This window comes from Erpetoichthys calabaricus, chromosome 3 (assembly GCF_900747795.2).
Source record: "Erpetoichthys calabaricus chromosome 3, fErpCal1.3, whole genome shotgun sequence".
In the NCBI taxonomy this organism is placed as follows: domain Eukaryota; kingdom Metazoa; phylum Chordata; class Cladistia; order Polypteriformes; family Polypteridae; genus Erpetoichthys; species Erpetoichthys calabaricus.
In genome coordinates, this window is record NC_041396.2 from 96723903 (window position 1) to 96745870 (window position 21968).

Genomic DNA, 21968 nt, shown 5'->3' on the forward strand with positions numbered 1-21968 from the left:
AATCCCGGGCAGGGTGCCAACCCACACAGACACGGGGAGAACATGCAAACTCCACGCAGGGAAGACCCGGGAAGCGAACCCAGGTCCCCAGGTCTCCCAACTGCGAGGCAGCAGCGCTACCCTCTGCGCCACTGTGCCGCCCCACAGAACTAACAGTCTTCATAATTTAGATTTTGCTAATTTACCAAATAACATGTCTTTGTGGATGTGGAATATTAGAAGATCCAGAGAAAAAATGTTGTAGACATGGAGAGAATGTGCAAATTCCACACAGATAATGACTGGAGTATTGGATTCATTTTTGAGATGCTGGGTCCATGAAGCTGCAGTGCTAACCACTGCTTTTTAACTTCAAAGCATTTTAGCACTGCAAATAAAAGAATTCAATAACGTTTTATCTTACTGACTGACTTCTCTTTATACTTGCAAAAATGGCTACTGCTGACATAAGAGATCATTGACTCTGTCACAGATTATTATAGTAGTTCATGTAAAACGATGGTCTTGCTTTCTGGTTAGCCATGTATTTTCCACCTTTGTTGTTACTGATTTCCCGTATCAGGGCACTATGAAGTGGCAAAAATTTGTGAATCTCTGACCGAAAGATAGTAATCCATTTCCAAAACCCATTAATATAAGCACAGGATAATAGGGGTTAGTTTCAAATCTCAGAAGCAGAAACTATGGGATACGATTCCACTGCTGGGACCTCTCACAAAGCCCACACTCACACAAGGATAGTTTGATATTGTCAATTACCCTAACACACAAGTCTTTGGGATAACCAGATTAGCGGGAAAAAAGGACACAGACACAAGAGTAACGTGTAAGCTCCACATTCAGTATATAGATACTTACAGCTGTGGTAAAAACCCAAACGTCCTCTACTACTACTGAAGAAGTATATGGTAAATTGAATTCAAGTGATACAATTACAAAACACATCTAAATAGCCATTCATAATAAGAATAAGTGGCAAATATTTGGTTTGTTTTACAGTATGTGCATACTTCATGTGGTTAAATCTCATGACTAGTTATGTAACATCAGCATACTTCATTTCATTTGGTTGTTTGTCAATAAATTGGAGAGAACAACATATCAAACGATAGCATCTTCTTTTGGCTTTATAAATCCCGGAACAATATTCTTAAAGCCACAAGGAAATAATCAGAGAGATTGGGGAGAAATATTTATTTTACATTGCATCTTTAGCAGCTGGTGGCACAACAGTGGAAAGTTTCATACTGGCTCCTCACAGTCTTTGGAACTTCCATTCCCAGCCTGGTCACTGTCTGTGTGGAGTTTTCTTTCGGTGCTTTCTACTTTCCTTCCACATTTCATAGACAAGTGGAACTTAATGGGTGTCTCTTAATTGGGCCAGTGGGGGTTTGTGTGCATATGCCTACTGCTTGTCCCAGCTCTCTATAATCATGTAATGAACAAAACAGGTTCAGAAAATTTAAAACACTTTAAATAGTACTTATTATAATTATACAGGACTGATTAACCAATACACAAAAAGTACCTCTTGAATTTCCTCTAAAGATATGGAAGATAAATGAACTGACAACTGAATTTTGTGTACAAATATGTCCTGAAATGACCCAGAGTGCTGTTCATGGTTAACACCACCTCTATACTCACAGCTATGGAGACAGGCCTTTCCAAATATTGCAGAATTGACTTAAGTAGATTCAGCAAGGGAATTACTGGAGCTCTCAAATGTATATTAATAGAAAAAGGGAGAGAATAAGAGTCTGATGTCACATATTATTGAGGAAAATTATTTCCCAGACAGAACACAAAAGATATAGCTTCATTGTTTGAGAAGAATGGGGTATGATGGATGACACGCATGGGTGGTCGGGATGGGGCAAAGTTCCTTACCAGGATAGGAGACAGGCAGAATATGGCAGTACAGCAGTGGGTACTGTGAAATAAATAGCTTCGACACACAAAAAAAGGTTTGGGACAGCCACCCGTATACTTGCCTGGCTGCAAAATGGCAAATAGGTAGCACAGATGTGTACAGAGTTGAGTCTAAAACAGAACTGAAATTACATCGGAAATGGTCTTGTATTTAAGGTTCAGACAGGAGGAAAGGACATAATTGAGGCTCGGAACTGGAAGTGATGTTCTTGGAGCCGGAACCGGAAGTGACATGTTCGGGTCCGGAACTAGAAGTGATGTCATCGGGGCTGGAACAGGAAAGTGATGTCATCAGGCCTGAATCAGGCAGAATTTCCCATGTCTTGTCTGCAGAGATAAAAGAGGAAGGTTTAATGTATGCTGGCACCCCTGGCCTGATGTGGAATTGCCTTCTTTTGGTCCATTTAGCTGCCTCCCATGCCCATGTGTGTGGCATCCCGGCAGGGTTGGCCTGAGGAATAATACTAGTATAGTGGAAGGTCAGGGGTGACAACCTGGGAGGATTACATGCTCCCCCTGACAGGGTAGCCTCCCTGGGTGATGCTACCTGTGCAGACACCCGCAAGTCACACTGAAAACTGTAGTCCTGTCAGACAGCCTTGTCGGGTTCTGTGGGTACTGTCAGGGGGTGCTGGGATCCATTATCTTTACTTTGTGAGACTTCCATTTGACCTGGAAATACCTCTAGCAGGCTATGCACTAGAAAAGGAAGTACTTCCAGGTCCAGCGTGAAAGAAGACGCTCAACCTCATCCAGGTGAGTTGGAATTGGTTGGAAGAAGGACAGAGCTCACCTGGAGTGGAAGGAGAGAGAAGGAGAGAAGAAGAGAAGAATTGCATTATTTGTGATTTTCAAAGCCTGTTTTTATAAGGTATTTGTACAAATAATTCTTTTTTATTGTACTGTGTTGTGGTGGTTGCATCTGAGGTTTGGGGTGCTGCATCACCCCCTAGTGGTCACAGGGTATAACATGTAATGTACAAAGTGGCAACACCTAAAATGAAATGCCAGAGGCTATTTCAGTTATAACATGACAAAAGATCACCCACTCCCAAATGGCATATAAATGTAAAGAATTATTATTATTATTATATTTAACCTAAAGTATTGTGTGACCATTAACATCTCTTGAGAAGCACACATTGTGTACCTGCGACATTTATTAATCTGTTTTAAAACTTTAACGTAGACGTTAGTTAATTTAGGGGGTTTAGCTACATATACATCTGCAAAGATTTTATCAGCTTAAAAGCATGATGAGGATGATTCATTTTTTCTACTAATGCCTTTGTTCATTCATTATTCAAATTTAGCCATCTATGCTGCCTAATAATATAAAAAGTTCTTTTGCATAAACTGAAATGTCAAAGCAGTTTTTTTGTCCTTGTGTTTTTATAATGCAAAATAAAAAAGTTGTTAGCAGTCATCACACCACAGCCATTCTGGTGTTGCAAGAAGACACTTCTTGTCGGTCCGTGAACTTATTTTCTGAACTCACCTCATCTAGGAGAAGTTTGTGGAGAGCTGAAGCCCACAGCAGCAACAACACGAAAACGAAAGTAACCAACCCTGGACTGAATATCAGTCCATCAATTAATATACTTATTGTAGTGAGACCCGCTATGTTATATGGGTTGGAGATGATGGCACTGACCAGAAAGCAGGATACAGAGCTAGAGGTGGCAGAGTTAAAGATGCTAAGATTTGCACTGGGTGTGACGAGGATGGATAGGATTAGAAATGAGAACATTAGAGGGTCAGCTCAAGTTGGACGGTTGGGAGACAAAGTCAGAGAGGTGAGATTGCATTGGTTTGGACATGTGCAGAGGAGAGATGCTGGGTATATTGGGAGAAGGATGCTAAGGATATAGCTGCCAGGGAAGAGGAAAAGAGGAAGGCCTAAGAGAAGATTTATGGATGTGGTGAGAGAGGACATGCAGGTGATGGGTGTAACAGAATAAGATGCAGAGGACAGAAAGATCCATATTGCTAACCGAGAATGCTAAACCGGATGGACGCAGGGACATCCGGCCATGGGCCGTAGCCGCAAAAAGACGTACTGCGCAGGCGCCCCAAGAAATGAGGGGCCGCAAGAAGCAGATGAGGGGCCGCGAGAGGCGGACAAGACCACAGAAAAAAGGAGTGAGCACAGAAAAAAGGAGTCAAAGAAATGAGGCGGCGCGAGCACAGAAAAAAGGAAAAGGCACAGAAAAAAGTAGTCAAACGCAGGCAAAGCACGAAACCCATTGCACACGAAACTAGCACACAAAAAAAAAGAAGACGCTCGCGCACAACAGCAAGGCACCCCCCCCCCCCCCCCCCCCTACAGGCACCGGACGGGACACACACCAAGAGGGGGAGTTAACAAGCCCATGGAACACAAAAAAAAAAAGAACACAAAACCACCCCACACACCCTACAAGCAACGGACGGGACACACAAAGAGGGGGATTCAACAAGCCCCTGGAACACAAAAAGAAAGAAGACGCTCGCGCAACAACAATCCTCACCCCCCCCCCCCCCCCCACACATCAATAAGAAGTGACACCCAAAGCCACATTTCTAAAGGAAACGTCCATATTAAACATACGTCATCTCAACACCTTCACACTAGGCAGCATAGGTGGATCTCCTTACAATAAAGCACTATTAACCGTTCAACTGCAGAAAAGGCTCCATATTAACAGTGAGTGCGATCCTCCTTATTACTTAACCATATTTCGCACACTGAGGAACAAACAAGTCATGAATACACGGTCACGGGTACAAAACGATTCGGATCGGATAACGGGACCAAACACACGAACACGAATGAAACAACAAAATACACGGGGGCGCATACAACGCGCTTCGGAAACTCCGGGAGAAAAAATGTCTTGGATCAAAAAACGCAAAGCTCAAGTAACCCCGTTACAGAGACGTGCCCAAATGGACAGACACAATGAATGTAGACGCATACAGCGCGCGTCTCAAAGTGCTGCATCGAAACAAGCACGATTTCAAAAGAAAGAGCTCGCGACTCAGACATACAAAAAAGGGAGCGAATAGACAGAATAAATGAATGAAGACGTGTACAACGCGCATATGACCTGCCAGAAAACAAGCAAGCAAGACTCCAAAAGCAGAAAGCTCAACTGACCGACATACAAAAACGGACAAGGCTCGATACAAACAATGCACGACGTAGACTGAAACGGACTTTTGGCAAAGCGGAGGCGAATCAATTAAAACTAAAAAATAGCGCGTCACAAATAATGGACATGCAACAACGTGGCACTCAAACGCCACAAGCAAAACATGCCCATCGCGGACATCAACGCCAGACAACGCCTTCAATAATGAGTCCACTATTGAGGAAAATTCATTGGGATTAATGAATGTCATTTGCAATCATTGTCATTCACTTAACCTCCCAGAAGAAACAACTGGCAATACAAATAATGAATTTACACATTGTTGTCAAAAGGGGCAGATTAGACTGCCTCCTTTACATTCATATCCTGAATATCTACAGAAGCTTCTAACTAACGATGTGCCTGAAAGTAAAAACTTTATGAACTGCATTAGATCCTACAATAGTTCATTTGCTTTTGCATCTACCGGAGTAGATATCAGGCCACCAAAACGCAATGGCCCATACTGCTTTCGCATATGTGGTTAACAAAACGCACTATATTATGTCCAAAAAATATTAATGTTAATCACATTAATAACCAGGTCATTTCATTACTTCCTGGAGAGACACGGCTCTTTCTAAGCTCTGACAAAGTTGACTCTGATGACAACAATGAACATCTGAATTTCCCCTTAGAATATTTGAACACTATTAACCCAGACGGATGACCACAACACAACCTTACCCTTAAAAACGGTGTTATTCAAGCAACAGTTCTTACAGAATCACATGCTAACAATACTGTTCTCATTCCTAGAATTGACCTTACGAGTTCTGACCTGGATTTACCTTTTACATTGAAACGCCGACAGTTCCCCATTAAACCTGCATTTGCCATGACCATCAACAAATCACAAGGACAAGCCATGGACAAGGTTGGTATCTACCTCTCTGAACCCGTTTTTGGACATAGACAACTTTATGTTGCCTTCTCACGCGTTCGACGTTCATCTAATGTTAAAGTTAAAGTTATAAATGATCCATGCCAAGGAAGACTCATTCAAAGACAAGACACCATCTTTACTACTAATGTTGTATACAAAGAAATATTCCAATAAAACATTACTCTATGCCAAACACTCTATTTTTTATTTATATAGGCATCATCCAAACCTGCACACTATTCTATATCTAATTCATACATCTCACTCTTTGTCATGCCCCAACGCCAGGGGTTGGCGAGCGAAGCGAGCAGGGGGCGGAGCCCCCTAGTATGGAAGAAGATGATCCACTGTGGCATCCCCTAACAGGAACAGCCGAAAGAAGAGAATCACTCCATCAATCTTTACTCCATATAGCTCCTGTCACAGAGGTTCTCACCACAAAGGAAGCAACCAAGAACAAGCGTCTAAAATATTAAAAACACATGATGGCTTTTCCCAGCTTTGTTTTTTTAATATTTGGTGGCTTGATTTTTTTTTTTTTTTTAGTTATGGGAACTTAATGAAGTAATACCTACTGTAAGATACAGTAATTATATTTGCCAAACTTCCTTATACTATTTAAAACTGTATTTGTACTGTTTCCTTGAGTAAATAAAAATGTAACCTCACACGTTCTAATTAGAAGCTAACAAAGAGCAAATAGGCTTTACATCTGGATGAGAAAAAGGGACTTTCTCACAGAATTTACCTGGAATGCTAGCCAAAAGATCCCCAGAGATGATATGGAAATTTTTTTTATACAATGTTTTTTTTTTGGTTACATAATTCTTGAAGTAAAAAAGAAAACAAAACAAAACCATCTGTAACATATTGTTCTCAAACCATGTAATCCAGGGGTCCTTCCAGCCAGTTTTCCCAATTAGAACTCAGCCCTTGCTGATAATGAAACTTGGTATTTAACTCCAGGCCTTGTTAGCGCTTTCATTCATTAAAGACAAATTTTAGTTACATTGTTGATCAGAGGTCCTCAATTACAGTTCTGGAGGTCCGCAGTGGCTGCAGGTTTTCACTTTAACCAATTCCTTAATTAGAACCCACTTACTTACTACTAAAACAATATGTTTTTGGACTTAATTTTAGTTCTCTTTCCTGTTACCTTTCAGAACCCTTAATTGCCTATTTTAGATTTTAGCAGCTGCATTTAAGTTTTAATTGTTGCCTGTTTTCTTAATCAGACTTAAGTTAATAATGAAATGCAGATAACCAATAAACCAGCAGATGTCCAGCTAATGTGCTTACTATGAAGTATCTGTGATAAAAAATGTTTAGAAATGAATGAAAGGGGAATTGGAAAGACCATTAAGTTTAAATCTTTTCTGGTCCACCAAACAAACAGATAATGTTCTCACAGGAGGAAACTCTACAGTGCAATTAAAATTGCTCTTGGATGAATGCAAGCAATAGTTCAATACCAAGTTTCATTATCAGCATGGACTGCTTTCTAATTAGGAAACTAGTTGGAATAAAAACCTGCAGCCACTGCGGCCCTCCAGGACTGTGATTGAGGACCTCTGATGTAATCTAATTCATGGCTAAAGTTGGTGGGGGCTAATGCACCCTGGCAGCACTGAGTGCAGCACAAGAAACAGCTCTGGGCAAAGTGCCAATCTATTGTGGAGGGGGCACTCCATCACATGTCTAATTTAGAATCAAACTTAACATAACATGCATGTTTTTGAGAATAACAGAAGAACACTGAAGCCATCCATCCATCCATCCTCTTCCGCTTATCCGAGGTCGGGTCGCGGGGGCAGCAGCTAGAGCAGAGATACCCAGACTTCCCTCTCCCCGGCCACATCTTCTAGCTCTTCAAGGAGAATCCCGAGGCGTTCCCATGCCAGCCGGGAGACATAGTCCCTCCAGCGTGTCCTGGGTCTTCCCCGGGGCCTCCTCCCGGTTGGACGTGCCCAGAACACCTCACCAGGGAGGCGTCCAGAAGGCATCCTGATCAGATGCTGGAGCCACCTCATCTGACTCCTCTCGATGCGGAGGAGCAGCGGCTCTACTCTGAGCCCCTCCCGGATGACTGAGCTTCTCACACTATCTTTAAGGGAGAGCCCAGACACACTGCGGAGGAAACTCATTTCAGCCGCTTGTATTCGCGATCTCGTTCTTTCGGTCACTACCATAGCTCATGACCATAGGTGAGGGTAGGAACATAGATCGACTGGTAAATTGAGAGCTTTGCCTTGCGGCTCAGCTCCTTTTTCACCACAACAGACCGATGCAGAGCCCGCATCACTGCGGACGGCGCACCGATCCGCCTGTCGATCTCACGCTCCATTCTTCCCTCACTCATGAACAAGACCCCGAGATACTTGAACTCCTCCACTTGAGGCAGGATCTCGCTCCCAACCCTGAGAGGGCACTCCACCCTTTTCCGGCTGAGGACCATGGTCTCGGATTTGGACGTGCTGATTCCCATCCCAGCCGTTTCACACTCAGCTGCGAACCGATCCAGAGAAAGCTAAAGATCATGGCCTGATGAAGCAAACAGGACAACATTATCTGCAAAAAGCAGTGACCCAATCCTGAGTCCACCAAACCAGACCCCCTCAACACCCTGGCTGCGCCTAGAAATTCTGTCCATAAAAGTTATGAACAGAATCGGTGACAAAGGGCAGCCCTGGTGGAGTCCAACTCTGACTGGAAACGGGTTCGACTTACTGCCGGCAATGCGGACCAAGCTCTGACACCGGTTGTACAGGGACCGAACAGCCCTTATCAGGGGGTCCGGTACCCCATACTCCCAGAGCACCCTCCACAGGATTCCCCAAGGGACACGGTCGAACGCCTTTTCCATGTCCACAAAACACATGTAGACTGGTTGGGCGAACTCCCATGCACCCTCCAGGACTCTGCTAAAAATTAGAAAAAAATCTAAAGGTGCCACTTGTGACAATGTTGTATTTAACTGCTAACAAATAGCTGTGTGCAAAATCTACTTCATCCAGGTATTAGGGAATCCAAAAAAATATACTGTATGATTACATAAAACTGATGAGTCATCTTAATATGGGAATTTCGCTAATCAGCTGTCTACCAGGAAGCATGAGACAAAAAAAAAAGTGGGAGGGTTTTATCATACAAGGAAATAACATTTAACCTGCTTAAAGAAAAACAACAGGAGACACACTTAACGTGGTCATGACAGCAGCAATTGCTCTTCTGGTGTTTATTCCAGCTGTGGGTAAGTCATAACTGACATTTAAAAATTGGAATTGCCATCCTAATAATTTACCGTAAAAAATGTAGAAAATAAATAGTACAGATTTAAATATTTTAATTTTTTCTGTACCATCTGTTCAAATCTTATTTGTTATTATAGCCTTATAATATACATTATACTTAAGGAGTAAAGTCTTAATTTTAGGAACTGTTATTTTAATAATTGGTTTAAAGTAGCACCACTGCCTAATTACTGCAGAAAAGTAGAAAATGAGAAGTGACTACCATATATCTTCAGGTAACAATTATGAATCACATTACCTGCTGTCAGGATATTCTTCATTCCTCATGACCTTTTAGCTGGACTAAGAGGGTCCAAGGACGTAAGGTTGTGTTGTTAAGCTGGCACCTCTTCACTTGCCAAGTGTGAACATATGAGTGTGTCCTGTGATGGGCTTGGGATGGCTCCTGTGGGGATTGCTTTTCCTACTTGTGACCATGGGTGGGTAATTAGAAGTGTTTAATACTTAATCAACAGGTTTCACTCTTTTCCATCACACACTTGCGGGACAAGGGCTTAAAAGCAAATGGATGTTAAACTAATGCAAAGATGACAGAGATAGAGAGAAAATAAAATAACACTTGTTGCCATTCTTCTTAAATTAAGGTCAGGTGCATATGATGGATTTAGATTAAAAGTTATAATGCAGGCAAAAATAATGCAAATCATTAATACCTACAACATAGAATTTGTTCATAATCTGGAAATGATGCCTGTCTGTTGGTCCCCATGAGATGGCATACTATATATAAGAGGGCATACTGTATATAAAGACCCACCTCTCCCCAGCATTCACTGGTCTTCAGTTCAAAAGCTCCTTCACGCCTGTGTAGGGGATCGTGAAGTTCTGGGGTGTTCAAAATATGAAGGATGAGTGCTAAAGGCTAACCATGCAGCAGTCTTGACTTTTCATTTTGTTTAATCATATTTGTATTAGCTCATAACTGCTTTAAGCCCATGTTTGTTTACTTTCATAAATTGCCTTAGCTTATACATTGACTTAAGAGAAATAATACAGCAGCACTGTTCAGTCTGTTAGCATGGTTTTTACTAGCAAAACCTGCCTATGAAAAGCTGTTTAAAAATTAGCCTTCCCAGTAGTTTTTAAGATAATTTTGTTCTCTCAGAGAAATAACACTTGATAAAAGATTGATGGTGACATACAGTATGTGTGAACTTATAAAAGCAATCTGCTCAGTGCAATGAGCACACACACATATCTTCGAAGCTGCAGCAGGGCCCTAACAGTGCATTTGTGCGTGTCCAGCAGTCCAACCCTTACTTCAGACTGATCATTGCTTAAAGTGATTGATTTGTTTTCCATAAAGGTATTAATTTTAAAGGGCAGTGGTGCAGTGCTGCCTCGCAGTAAGGAGACCAGGGCTCATGACTCGGGTCCTCCCTGCATGGAGTTTGCATGTTCTCCCCGTTTCCTCCCAAAGATATGCAGGTTAGGTGAATTGGTGATTCTAAGTTGGCCTTGGTGTGTGTAGCTGGACTGGTGCCCTGTGCAGGGTTTGTTCCTGGCTTGCACCCTATGCTAGCTGGTTTAGGCTCCAGCAGCTACCCCACGACCCTGTTCAGGACTGAGTGGGTTAGAGAATGACTGACTTCTTCTTCTTTCGGCTGCTCCTGTTAGGGGTTGCCACAGCGGATCATCTTCTTCCATATCTTTCTGTCCTCTGCATCTTGTTCTGTTACACCCATCACCTGCATGTCCTCTCTCACCACATCAATAAACCTTCTCTTAGGCCTTCCTCTTTTCCTTTTCCCTGGCAGCTCTATCCTTAGCACCCTTCTCCCAATATAGCACTATGGTGCTCAGCCAACAACCTCATCTTGAACATCAGCAAGACCAAAGAGGTAATTGTGGACTATAGGAGGTCCAGAAGAACAGAACATGCTCCTATATTCATACATGAGGAGGCTGTAGTGTGTGTGGACAATATCAAGTTCTTGGGTATCCTCATTACACCGGATCTGACCTGGTCTTTGAACACATCTCTCCTGGTAAAGAAGGCCCAACAAAGACTCTTCTTCCTGAGGAAGATGAGATGTGCTGGATTCTCCTCTCGGCTTCTCACAAACTTCTACAGATCCGCTATAGAAAGCATTCTCTGTCACAGTATGACAGTGTGGTACGGTAGCTGCGCAGCACAGGACAGGAAGGACTTGGCACGGGTGGTGAGAACAGCACAGGGGATCGTAGGAAGTCCTCTCCTAGACCTGGACTCTGTATATGCTGGAAGGGTGCAGAAGAGGGCCAAATGTATAGCTGTGGATCTCACCCATCCGGGAAATGGACTGTTTGTACCACTGCCTTCGGGAAAGTGGTACAGAAACATAAAAACACGCACCAGCAGACTGAAAGACAGCTTTTTCCCCAGAGCTGTCAAGTCCATCTGCCCCTGCTGATACACACACATACATCTACATCTACCCCTAACCTGCCCCCATGTAGACATGCACACGCGCTTTCCCTCGTAATCCTTCCCTGCAGACCCACGCACACAGATCACTGGTCTCTGCAGGCGTACTACCTCAGGAAAAGTCTGGACTTGATGATGTTTTATTGCTGCTGTCTTTCATACTTATTATGTTTATTTTATTATTTATAGTGCATTGTGTATTTTAAGTATTCTGCCTTGAAGCCAAGTCCTACCAACAAAAAATTTCGTTATGTGTATGCATAATGACAATAAAGAATTCTACTACTTCTACTATTTACCCAGCATCTCTCCTCTGCACATGTCCAAACCCACCCAATCTCATCTCTCTGACTTTGTCTCCCAATTGTCCAACCTGAGCTGACCCTCTAATGTACTCATTTCCAATCCTATCCATCCTCGTCACACCCAATGCAAATCTTAGCATCTTTAACTCTGCTACCTCCAGCTCTGTCTCCTGTTTTCTGGTCTTTGCCACCGTCTCCAACCCATATAACATAGCTGGTCTTACTACTGTCCTGTAGACCTTCCCTTTCACTCTTGCTGATAACCGTCTGTCAGAATGACTGACTAACTAATAATTTTAAATACCTCTACATATGTTTCCACTGCACTCACTGCAATTTTCCAAAAGTATTCATTTAATAATATTTCAGCAAAGATGCATGCATTTTGGCTATTGGTTGATGTATGGATTATGTGACACAAGTGGCATGAGATTTTTTACAGTAAGTTGTTTGCTGTGGTGCAGCATTAGTCTTCTTAGACATCCATTCTATCAGAAAATTTGTTATTTCTATTCTCAATGAAAACAGATACTGATTTTTTTTTCAGCCATCACTACAAACAACAAGGGGTAAGAAGTGTATATAAAATATCATATTCCTGTCAAGGCTGAAGATACTGAGCAGCAGCAGAAGAATGTTGGAGCTTTATAATACTAACACTCCCATTGTTAAAGTTTAAACATCCGAAGAAGCAGATAATCTTGAGCAGACCAAGCAAAATGGTGTATGGATAAGATCATGAATGACTGTTTAATTTTTGTGAACAACAAGATTCTTGTTTTCAGTTTATCATGCATTTTAGCTTCCTGGTAATCCATTCAATACTACATGGAGTATGTTGTATCAAGAACTTTAAGAAACAACATTCCAGGAACTGGTGAGAGTTCACTCTAAATTCAGATGGTTATTTATTAAGTCCATCCTGTAAAGATGCCTTACATTTTTAGGCAATAGATTCCAATTGTTGCAGTAAATGAACAATAGAACAATAGAAAACTACTTCCATAAAATTAATTCTGAAAGTGAACATCCACCCTGGTTAACATTTAGGTTGAAAAAAATGTGGCTGGAATGCTAGAATGAAAGGAGCCAAAGCTTGAAATGGCTGCAGATGAACTGGACTCCATTCCACACTGGTAGCAGAACTGACAAAAACAGGGGCAGTACAGCATGAATGATGTGTGATTATAATTTAGAGCTCAGCAGAATTTGGGGGTAGAGGATGATGCTCACACAACTGATGGTGAAAGCAAATAAATTGGTAATAAAATGCAACAGGGAAAGAAAATGCCAACACTCTAGAAAAATCTCCTCTGGCAAAGGATAACCTCTAGTGTCTTGTAAATAGTTCATGCTCCTTTGGCTGCTCTTGCTGGATTATCTCTTCACATGACAGATTCATGCTTGATGGTTCCTATTAGCTAGCATTATGGCTAGCATGGATAGAAGATGAGATGCCACTGATAGAAAGACTGTTGGGGTTCTTTGGAGCTTTGGTCTTAGTGATGGCTCACCTTTGAAATTCCAAATTGGAAATTTTAATCGGTGAAGGGAAGCTACAGTCACACACACAGACGCATTCTAACCTCGTGATGTCTGTGTGGCTGAAAATATACCATCTCCCTTTGCAAACTCAACATATGCATAAAGTGCTGGGGTTCTGCCGTTTGAATGGTGAAACAGACAGTTCAGGCAGAGAAGTTGGAACCAAACTGAGAAAATTTATGTTTTTGGTGTAATGGACTTGGTATGAACTTTCAACAAGACAAAGTTGTTTTGTGCGTTGTCATTTGTGCTGTGTAAATAAAATTTACTTTTACCTAAAAAAAAAATCTTCAGAAAAAATGATCTGAGACTGCTCTAAGGGGGTGGCATGATTCCTCAGGATATAAGTACCTGAGAAGAGATCAGACATCATAACAGGTTAAAGAGAGAGCCACTGAGACCAGCAGAGTTCGTCTGAGGCTATGAGCTCAAAGAATTTTATATGTGGCAGGTAAAGTCAAATGTGTGAAGGTTTATCTAGAGAGAATGGGAACAGTGATGGGGAACTTTAAGAGGCAGCAACACATGATGGCATCATCACTTTAGGGGATGAGTCATGAATGAAAATCAGGTGTCAGAGGCATGAGTGGTGGATGACCTGTCAGGGGGAGAAAAAGTCTTTGACAGTGCTGTCTACTTATGACATACAATCCTAGGATTACTTCTCTTTTCAAAGAGCTATAAATGTTTTAAAAGAAAAAAAAAAACATTGTAAACAGTGAGTAAGTAAACCAATAGAATATATGCTGAAGTTTCAGTGATGGAAATACTCATTATTATAGGAAACAAGTATTTTTCTTTGCACTTTGTATTCATCATCTTTTGAAAAATTCACATGAACTAGTAGGCAGTGCCGGCTGAAGCCCACTTAGAACCCTAGGTGGGGTTGACAGACATCAGCCCTCATTGTCCATAGCGGATAATCAGCAATATTAAACTTCGATGGCCTGTGTGTGGTGTATCCCTTTGTGTGGCACACCTCTGGGTATATGGCACATGCACACTTATAGTTTCATAAATGATGCCCAGTGGGTAACAGTGCCCACACAGTATCATTACAGTTTGATGTTCTTAGCATGTACACCTTAACTTCGTATTTGTCACCCCTCAGATGGGACCTTTGTTGCTTCATGGACTGACCGATTCTGCTGGTAGGAGTGACTGTGCAGTAATTAATTTGTCCAGGGTGCTTTTGAGCCAATCAAGCTAATTATAGATAAAAGGTTAATTACTGCAGGTCTGACTCAGCATGAAGTGCAGTTTAATAATAAATGGATTTTTTTGTACTGTATTAGCTTTCATAGTTTAATTTTCAAGTTAAATTGACACATTCCATCCATCTATTCATCCATCCACCCCGTCCATTATTGTTCATTAGTATGATGGGAAAAGGGCGGTTGAGAAACTGGATGTCTAGATGGATATGATCAAGTACATTTCAATATATCTGACAGTAACACATTTGTCAGTTGTCAATGTATTATTTGTTACAAATAATCAGTATAAATAAGGTGGGGGGATTCCCAAAACTTTAACTTGACTGAGTATTTGGCATCATTTAAAAAATATATCAATAACCTTTTCTTTTATACCAACTTCCTGGTTCCTTTTTCCAGTAAGGTAATTTATTTTGAAGGAAGTAACTGAGATTACAGGTATATTTAAATGTGTCACAAATATTTCCTTCTTTGAAAGATAAAATGTTATATCATCTTGAAACTTTGCAAATTTAAAATTGTGAGTTCCCAATTTTAAAGCCTTTCTTTCTCCCATAGGAGCTAAGAACTGTTAAACAATTCTCACACTTCTTCTGATGTTTTAACTTTTTTTTTTATAAATAACATTGCAAAAGTATTTGTTGCGTAAGCCTGTTTTAAACCTATGATAGCACTGACATCATGTCATGTCAAGCTCACGTTGCTAATCATCTTTGTTACAGAAGTTCTTGTGGGTTACGTGTGGTTGGTCTTTGGCACCACAGGGATGGTTTTAGGTTGTCTTGTCTGGTGGTGGACGCACGTGCTGATTGAAGTATCTGGAATAGAACAGGGGAGATCCCCCTTGGAGTGCTGAGCTCCCTGATGTGCAACAGGTGGGCTGGAATGCCTGCTTTCTGAGGGGGTTATGTATGAGGGCTAAGTTTGCATTGCAGCTGAGGGAACAGCCATGACAAGTGCAGGGGCAGACTCAGTCTTGGTTACAATGGTGTCAGAAGTGGGATACAGTTAGTGGGAAAAGGTGTCATTTTCTGAGCTGTGAAAGTTGCAGATATTTAACTTCATCATTAGGTCACTTTTGTGTTCAGTTCATGGCGACATGGAGAGCTTAAGGACTGGGGTTTGGGAATGAAGTGTATTGGGTGTTAAAGTCAAAAGTCAACATCAAATTATTAATAAAAGCACATTTAAAAACAAAAGACGTTCTACCAAAGTGCTGTACAGAAGAACATATAAGACTACAGTAAAGAAAGAAATCATGTAAAAACAATTTGTTAGGGATTATTTAATTTCCATCCTCCCAACGACCCAGAGTGAAAGGCGGAAGAGACGAAGTGGGTTAAAAACCTCAATAAAAGGAGAAGATATGATGTGGAACAGAAGATCATTTCAAAGTCTAAGAGCAACAACTGAAAAAGCCCTGTCACCCCAAGACTTCAGCTGTGATCTTGAAACTGCAAGGAGTAATTGAGCAGATGACCTCAAAGCCCTCGTTCCTGAGAGGTGATGAAGGAAATTGCAGATTTATTTGAGGTGAAACCATTCAAGGCTTTAAAAACAATAAAATTTTAAAATCAATCCAAAATCAAACCGGTAGCCAGTGGAGAGAGGCCAGCACAGGTGAGATATGCTCTCTTTTTCTAGTACTGGTTAGAAATCTAGCTGCTGCATTTTGAACAAGTTGAAGGCACAACAGTGCAGATTTGGGCAATCCCATATATAGGGAATTGCCATAATTGAGCTGAAATGTAATACAAGTATGAATCCATCCATCCATCCATTTTCCAACCCGCTGAATCCGAACACAGGGTCACGCGGGTCTGCTGGAGCCAATCCCAGCCAACACAGGGCACAAGGCAGGAACCAATCCTGGGCAGGGTGCCAGCCCACCGCAGGACACACACAAACACACCCACACACCAAGCACACACTAGGGCCAATTTAGAATCACCAATCCACCTAACCTGCATGTCTTTGGACTGTGGGAGGAAACTGGAGCGCCCGGAGGAAACCCACGCAGACATGGGGAGAACATGCAAACTCCACGCAGGGAGGACCCGGGAAGCGAACCCAGGTCCCCAGATCTCCCAACTGCGAGGCAGCAGCGCTACCCACTGCGCCACCGTGCCGCCCACAAGTATGAATCACTATTTCCAAATCTGCTGTGAAGGAAAGGATTGTAATTTTGAGATTTGCCTCAGTTGGTAAAAGCTGGACTTTAACACAGTGGACATTTGTTTCTCAAAGTTTAGCGACAACTCAAAGAGAAAGCCATATTATTAGTAAGCCATATTATTAGTAATTAACTGAACCAGGAATAAGCTAAGAAATTTAATAAACGATTTGACCATTTTTAGTTTCTTTTTTACCACTATCACAGTAGGCTGAGTTTTTTTTTTAATAAAGAGATGTTAACATTTTTTGTTAATCAAGTTTTGAAAAACACACAACTACCTTATACATGAACACTCTGTACATAATTTTGAATAATATATACAGTTCACAGTGGTAGAGGTGTTGTCTTACAGTAAGGAGACCAGGATTCTTGTCCTTGGTTCTTCCTGCGTGGAGTTCGCATGTTCTCCCTTATTCTGCACGAGTTTCATTCGAGTGCTCCAGTTTCCTCCCCCAGTCCAAAGATATGCAGGTTCATTGAATTTCTGACACTAAATTGGCCCCAGTGTGTTTGCATGTTTGCCCTGTAATGGACTGGCGCCTTGTCCAGGGTTTGTTGCTGCCTTGTGCCCTGTGCTAGCTAGGATGCGTTCCAGCAACCCCCCTCCAACAACCCTGGCCTGGATTCAGCAGGTTAGAAAAAGACATAACATATATGTCTTTTTGAACATTTATGTTCCAAGTAGCCAATTGCATGCATTGTACATTACATTGTTTGTGTTACAGTATATGTTGCTGTGCTGACGCCATTCTTTCTGACTGCTACAGACTACATAGTCTGGTTTGTGTTTCTTGCTCTCATAAGTGGCTGGAAAATGATGACACAGAAATGTGTTGATAACTGACAGGGAGGATCAAAACAATGATCTGCATATATGCTTATCTACTCACTCATCAGTTCAAAAGCCTTCTCCTGAAAATTATAATTTCAAATAATCAATTGGCTTGTAGTCAGAAGTGTCTACCAGTAGCTCTTGACCAATCCACTCACATATGCATATGAAATCTGTGATTAGCCAAGCACCCCAACCAACGTTCTAATGTGCACATGCACCCACCTGGAGCCTGCACATTCCAGGACTTCCAATTATTTGTTTAAAATATGCAACCCCACAATCCTCTCTCTTTACAGAGAGCATTTTGGTGAAGTCATTTGAGTGGGCCTTCCTTGTTGCAACCTATCTGAAATTTTTACTCACGTGACCCTAACCTCGTTGACTAGGAACGTACAGTAATCACCATAGACATTTAACAAATGGTGAGGCAGCTCCCTGGTTATCCTAGTTTTAGGATTTTCAAGTCAAATGAGTTTTCTTTGGTTGGGGATTCATTTTTGGTTAGTTTGGATACTGAAGCCTGTACAGATATTTGACTTTGATTCTCTCTCTGCCCCCCAAAGACTACTTGATTTCCTGATCTCATTAGCTTTACTGGTTTTGACCTCTGCCTGTTCACAACTCTTAATTTGCTTCTCCCTCTGTATAGCCTCTTTAATCTCCTGGGTACTGTGGTATAGCGGGTCCCCAGCTCCCAGTTAAAGGCCAGTTTTAATCAATAATCACCGCACTCGTGGCTTAGCGAGGGGGCGTGGTGGTTGTGTGGCTGAAGCAATTCTCAGGGAGATTTGCGGTGTGGGCGTTTCTTACCTAAGTGCACAGGTGAGAGACCGCCCGCATCCATGATTGTTCCTGGGGCTGCTAATTTGCTACAGCTGCCATGCCCTCTTAATAAAATAGAAGCTCGAGTTGGCTAGAGGAAAGATGACAAAGAAAAAAGAAAGGAGAGAGAAGAAACGGAGGTTGTAGGAGAAAGCACGAAGCAGGAAGTGGAGAGAGAAAGCCGGTGCGGGAGAGAGAGCGAGCGAGTGGAGGCTCACATTGCAGCTGTTCGGGAAGCCTGGGTGTTGGGCCGACACCCGGGAGTAGTAGTAGTGGTCGCTCCCGCTGAGTGATCATGGACTTCACCCACCAAGCCTCCCGACTCCCGCTGCTGAGAAGGCGACTCTCCTGTTGCAGGGCCCAGAAGGTTGAAGCAGGGGAGCCACCAGAGGACAGGAGATACCGGGCTTGTTGTTGTTGTTTTTTAAAAAAAGGACTGCTTTCTGCATGGTTTTAACCTCATTGTTTTTAGAAGACTTTTTCTATATTTTAACCTCCACATTTTCATGTTTGTTTTAATGGATTATTTATTTCATGAAGACTTTTTTGAAGCACTGCACTTTATTTATTTGAACACTGTTTTGTTGTTGTTTTTAAATAAAAGCCACTTGACACTTTTGCACCATCCCCTTGCTATGTTGTTGCCTCACTGCTTAGCTCATCAGTAACATTACTGACGGTGTCGGGTTAAGGGCTCCCGGACAGCAGATGGGAGCATGTAGCAAACCCATATCGTCACAGGTACATAATTCATAATATTCTTGGCAGAGACTTAGCCTGTTCCTAAAGCCAACAAAACAAAGCAAAGAGTCAGCAAATACTGTCTCAGAAACTTACAATGATACCTCAACTTCAATTCTCACCATTAAACAGTGATTTGAAGCATTTCATTTTCAGTACAAAACAGTTGGGTAAAAATTTCAACCAAGGACTAATTAGACCCAGGGATAACAGGAACATAATCATAATACCAAAATCGCAATCTCTTAATGGAAATAGCTTGAGCAGGAAAAGAGAGAAGAGAATGTATGTGAAGGAATGTGCCACAGCGTGGAGCTATGACCAAAGCTGGACTTCATATCAATCACAGGTAACTATATTCTCAATTATTGGAAGAAATAATGGGGCAAAGATTATATTTAGTCAATGCATTAACTTAATTAACAAGACAAAGTGCGGAAAGATTAAGAAAAAAGCAAGCAAGGCTAGTAGGTAACAAATCGATTTTAATGGTTAAACCAAAAAAACAGAGGGGGACAATTAGGGGTAAAAATCTGTAAGTTTTTATTGTATATAGCATTATGCCACAACTGAGCAATTTTGGTTAGAAAAGCTATTTCTGAGCTGTCCTACTGTATGCTACCATTAGCTAGGTGCTACTTTCCCTCTGGTAAGCATGCATTTCACCTTAGTTACCCTTAACATTTGAATATTCCAATTGAGCTTCAAGCTGAAACTGCAGAAAAACTATTCGGGAGATGGCACAGAGAAGTTGGAATTCACATAAGCAAAAGCTAAAGATATATGAATATAATCACTGGATTCCTTGGGTTCAGAAACACTGAACACTATGCTTAAATATTTTTTAAAGGTAAGGAACAGTTGGAAAAAATTAACCTTACAAGCCAAATGAATGCAAAGAGGGGAGAGACAAAGGGATATAAAAGGACAGATGGAGCATTTAAAAACATTTGAACTTGTGAAACTTGATGAGCCACTACACTTAATAGGCAGGAACTACAAATACAACGGTGTCTTCGGCTCCAGAAATTATTGAAGATCTTGACTGGAATTGTCCCCGAAATTACACTTAAAGCCCCATTGCAACCAGCAGATTCATTCAGCCTGGAGTAAGAACAAAGACTTCACTTGGGGAATGAGAGGGGAGGATAGAAAGAAAGAACATAAATGGGGTGTTTGCTGTTTTGTGGCACAACTTTTTAAAATGAAGGAAGGGTCAGAATAGATACTGATATTTTGTTAAATTTGTACATTTTCTATTCACCCTTTGCTAATGCTTCCCAGTATGCTTAATTTATTTATTAATAAATGCACCATTTTGAAAATTTTCATTCTCCTCCCATTTTCATGGATTGAGGATATATGTGTATGCACTCCCTGAGCAAATTGTTAGGAACATCTACATATACACCTGCTTATCCATGCAATTATTTAATCAGCCAATTATGTGGCAGAAGTAAAATACATAAAATAACACATAAACACGTCAGGAGCTTCATTTAATGCTCAGATCAACTGCCAGAATGGGGAAAAAATGTAAACTCAGTTTTGAAAATGGCATGATTGTAGGTGTGAAACAGGCCGGTTTGAGTATTTCTGTAACTGCTAATCTCCTGGGATTTTCACACACAACAGTCTTTAGAGTTTCCTCGGAGCAGTGTGAAAAACAAAAAAATATTCAGTGAGTAGCAGTTCTGTGGATAGAAGTGCCTTGCTGGTCTGAGGAGAATGGCCATACTGGTACGAGCTTACAGAAAGGCTACGATAACTCAGAAAAACTGCTCTCTGCAACTGTGGTGGGCAGAATAGCATCTCAGAATGCACAACAAACCCTGAGGCTACAACTGCAAAAGACCACATTGGGTTCCACTACTGTCAGCCAAGAACAGAATGCTGAGGCTGACCAGAACTGGACAATTGAAGACTGGAAAAACATACCTTGGTCTGATGAATCTCGATTTCTGAAATACACAGATGGTCAGAATTGAAATAATGCATGAATCCATGCACTGAGCCTGCTTTGTGTCAACAGTCCAGGGACTGGTGGTGGAGGTGTAATGGTGTGGGTAATGTTTTCTTGGCACATTTTGGGTCTGTTAACACCAATCAATCATTGCTAGAATGTCACGGCCCATTTATGTAAAGTTGCTGACCATATGTGTCCCTTCATGGCCACGATTTACTCATCTTCTAATGGCTACTTCCAACATAATGCATAATGCTACCAAGCAAAAGTTGCCTCAGACTGGTTTCATGAACATGACAATGAGTTTAGTGTTCTTTAGTGACGTTACCAGTCCAATAGAATATCTTTGGGATATGGTATAACAGAAAATTCACAGCATTAATGTGCAGCTGATACATCAGTAGAAACTGTGTAAGGCAGCCATGTCAACATGGACCAGAATCTCAAAGGAATGTTTCCAATATCTTGTGAAATCTATGCCATGAAGAAGAGACAGCAAAAAAAAAAATGTAGGAAGAAAAGGAAGAGAACTTGGCTAACTAATTAGCAGTTTTGCCTATGGCAATTCCTGTAATTAATTAAATAATTTGGTAAGAATCTTACTTTGTTTTCCTTACCTCTCTCTTTAGGATTCTGCCTCTGGCTGATAGAC

At 41.5% G+C, this 21968-nt stretch overlaps 1 protein-coding gene across 2 annotated transcripts in view; it reads left to right on the top strand.

Moving 5' to 3' along the window:
• Positions 1 to 9149: 9149 nt before the first annotated feature.
• Positions 9150 to 21968, top strand: part of LOC114648267 (natural cytotoxicity triggering receptor 3 ligand 1-like) — a 43483-nt gene continuing 30664 nt past the window's right edge. For both annotated transcript variants that reach the window (XM_028797210.2, XM_028797212.2), the window contains exon 1: positions 9150 to 9241. In XM_028797210.2, the coding sequence (XP_028653043.1) occupies positions 9199 to 9241 (43 nt within the window). In that variant the 5' untranslated portion in view covers positions 9150 to 9198. The remainder of the gene's footprint in view (positions 9242 to 21968) is intronic.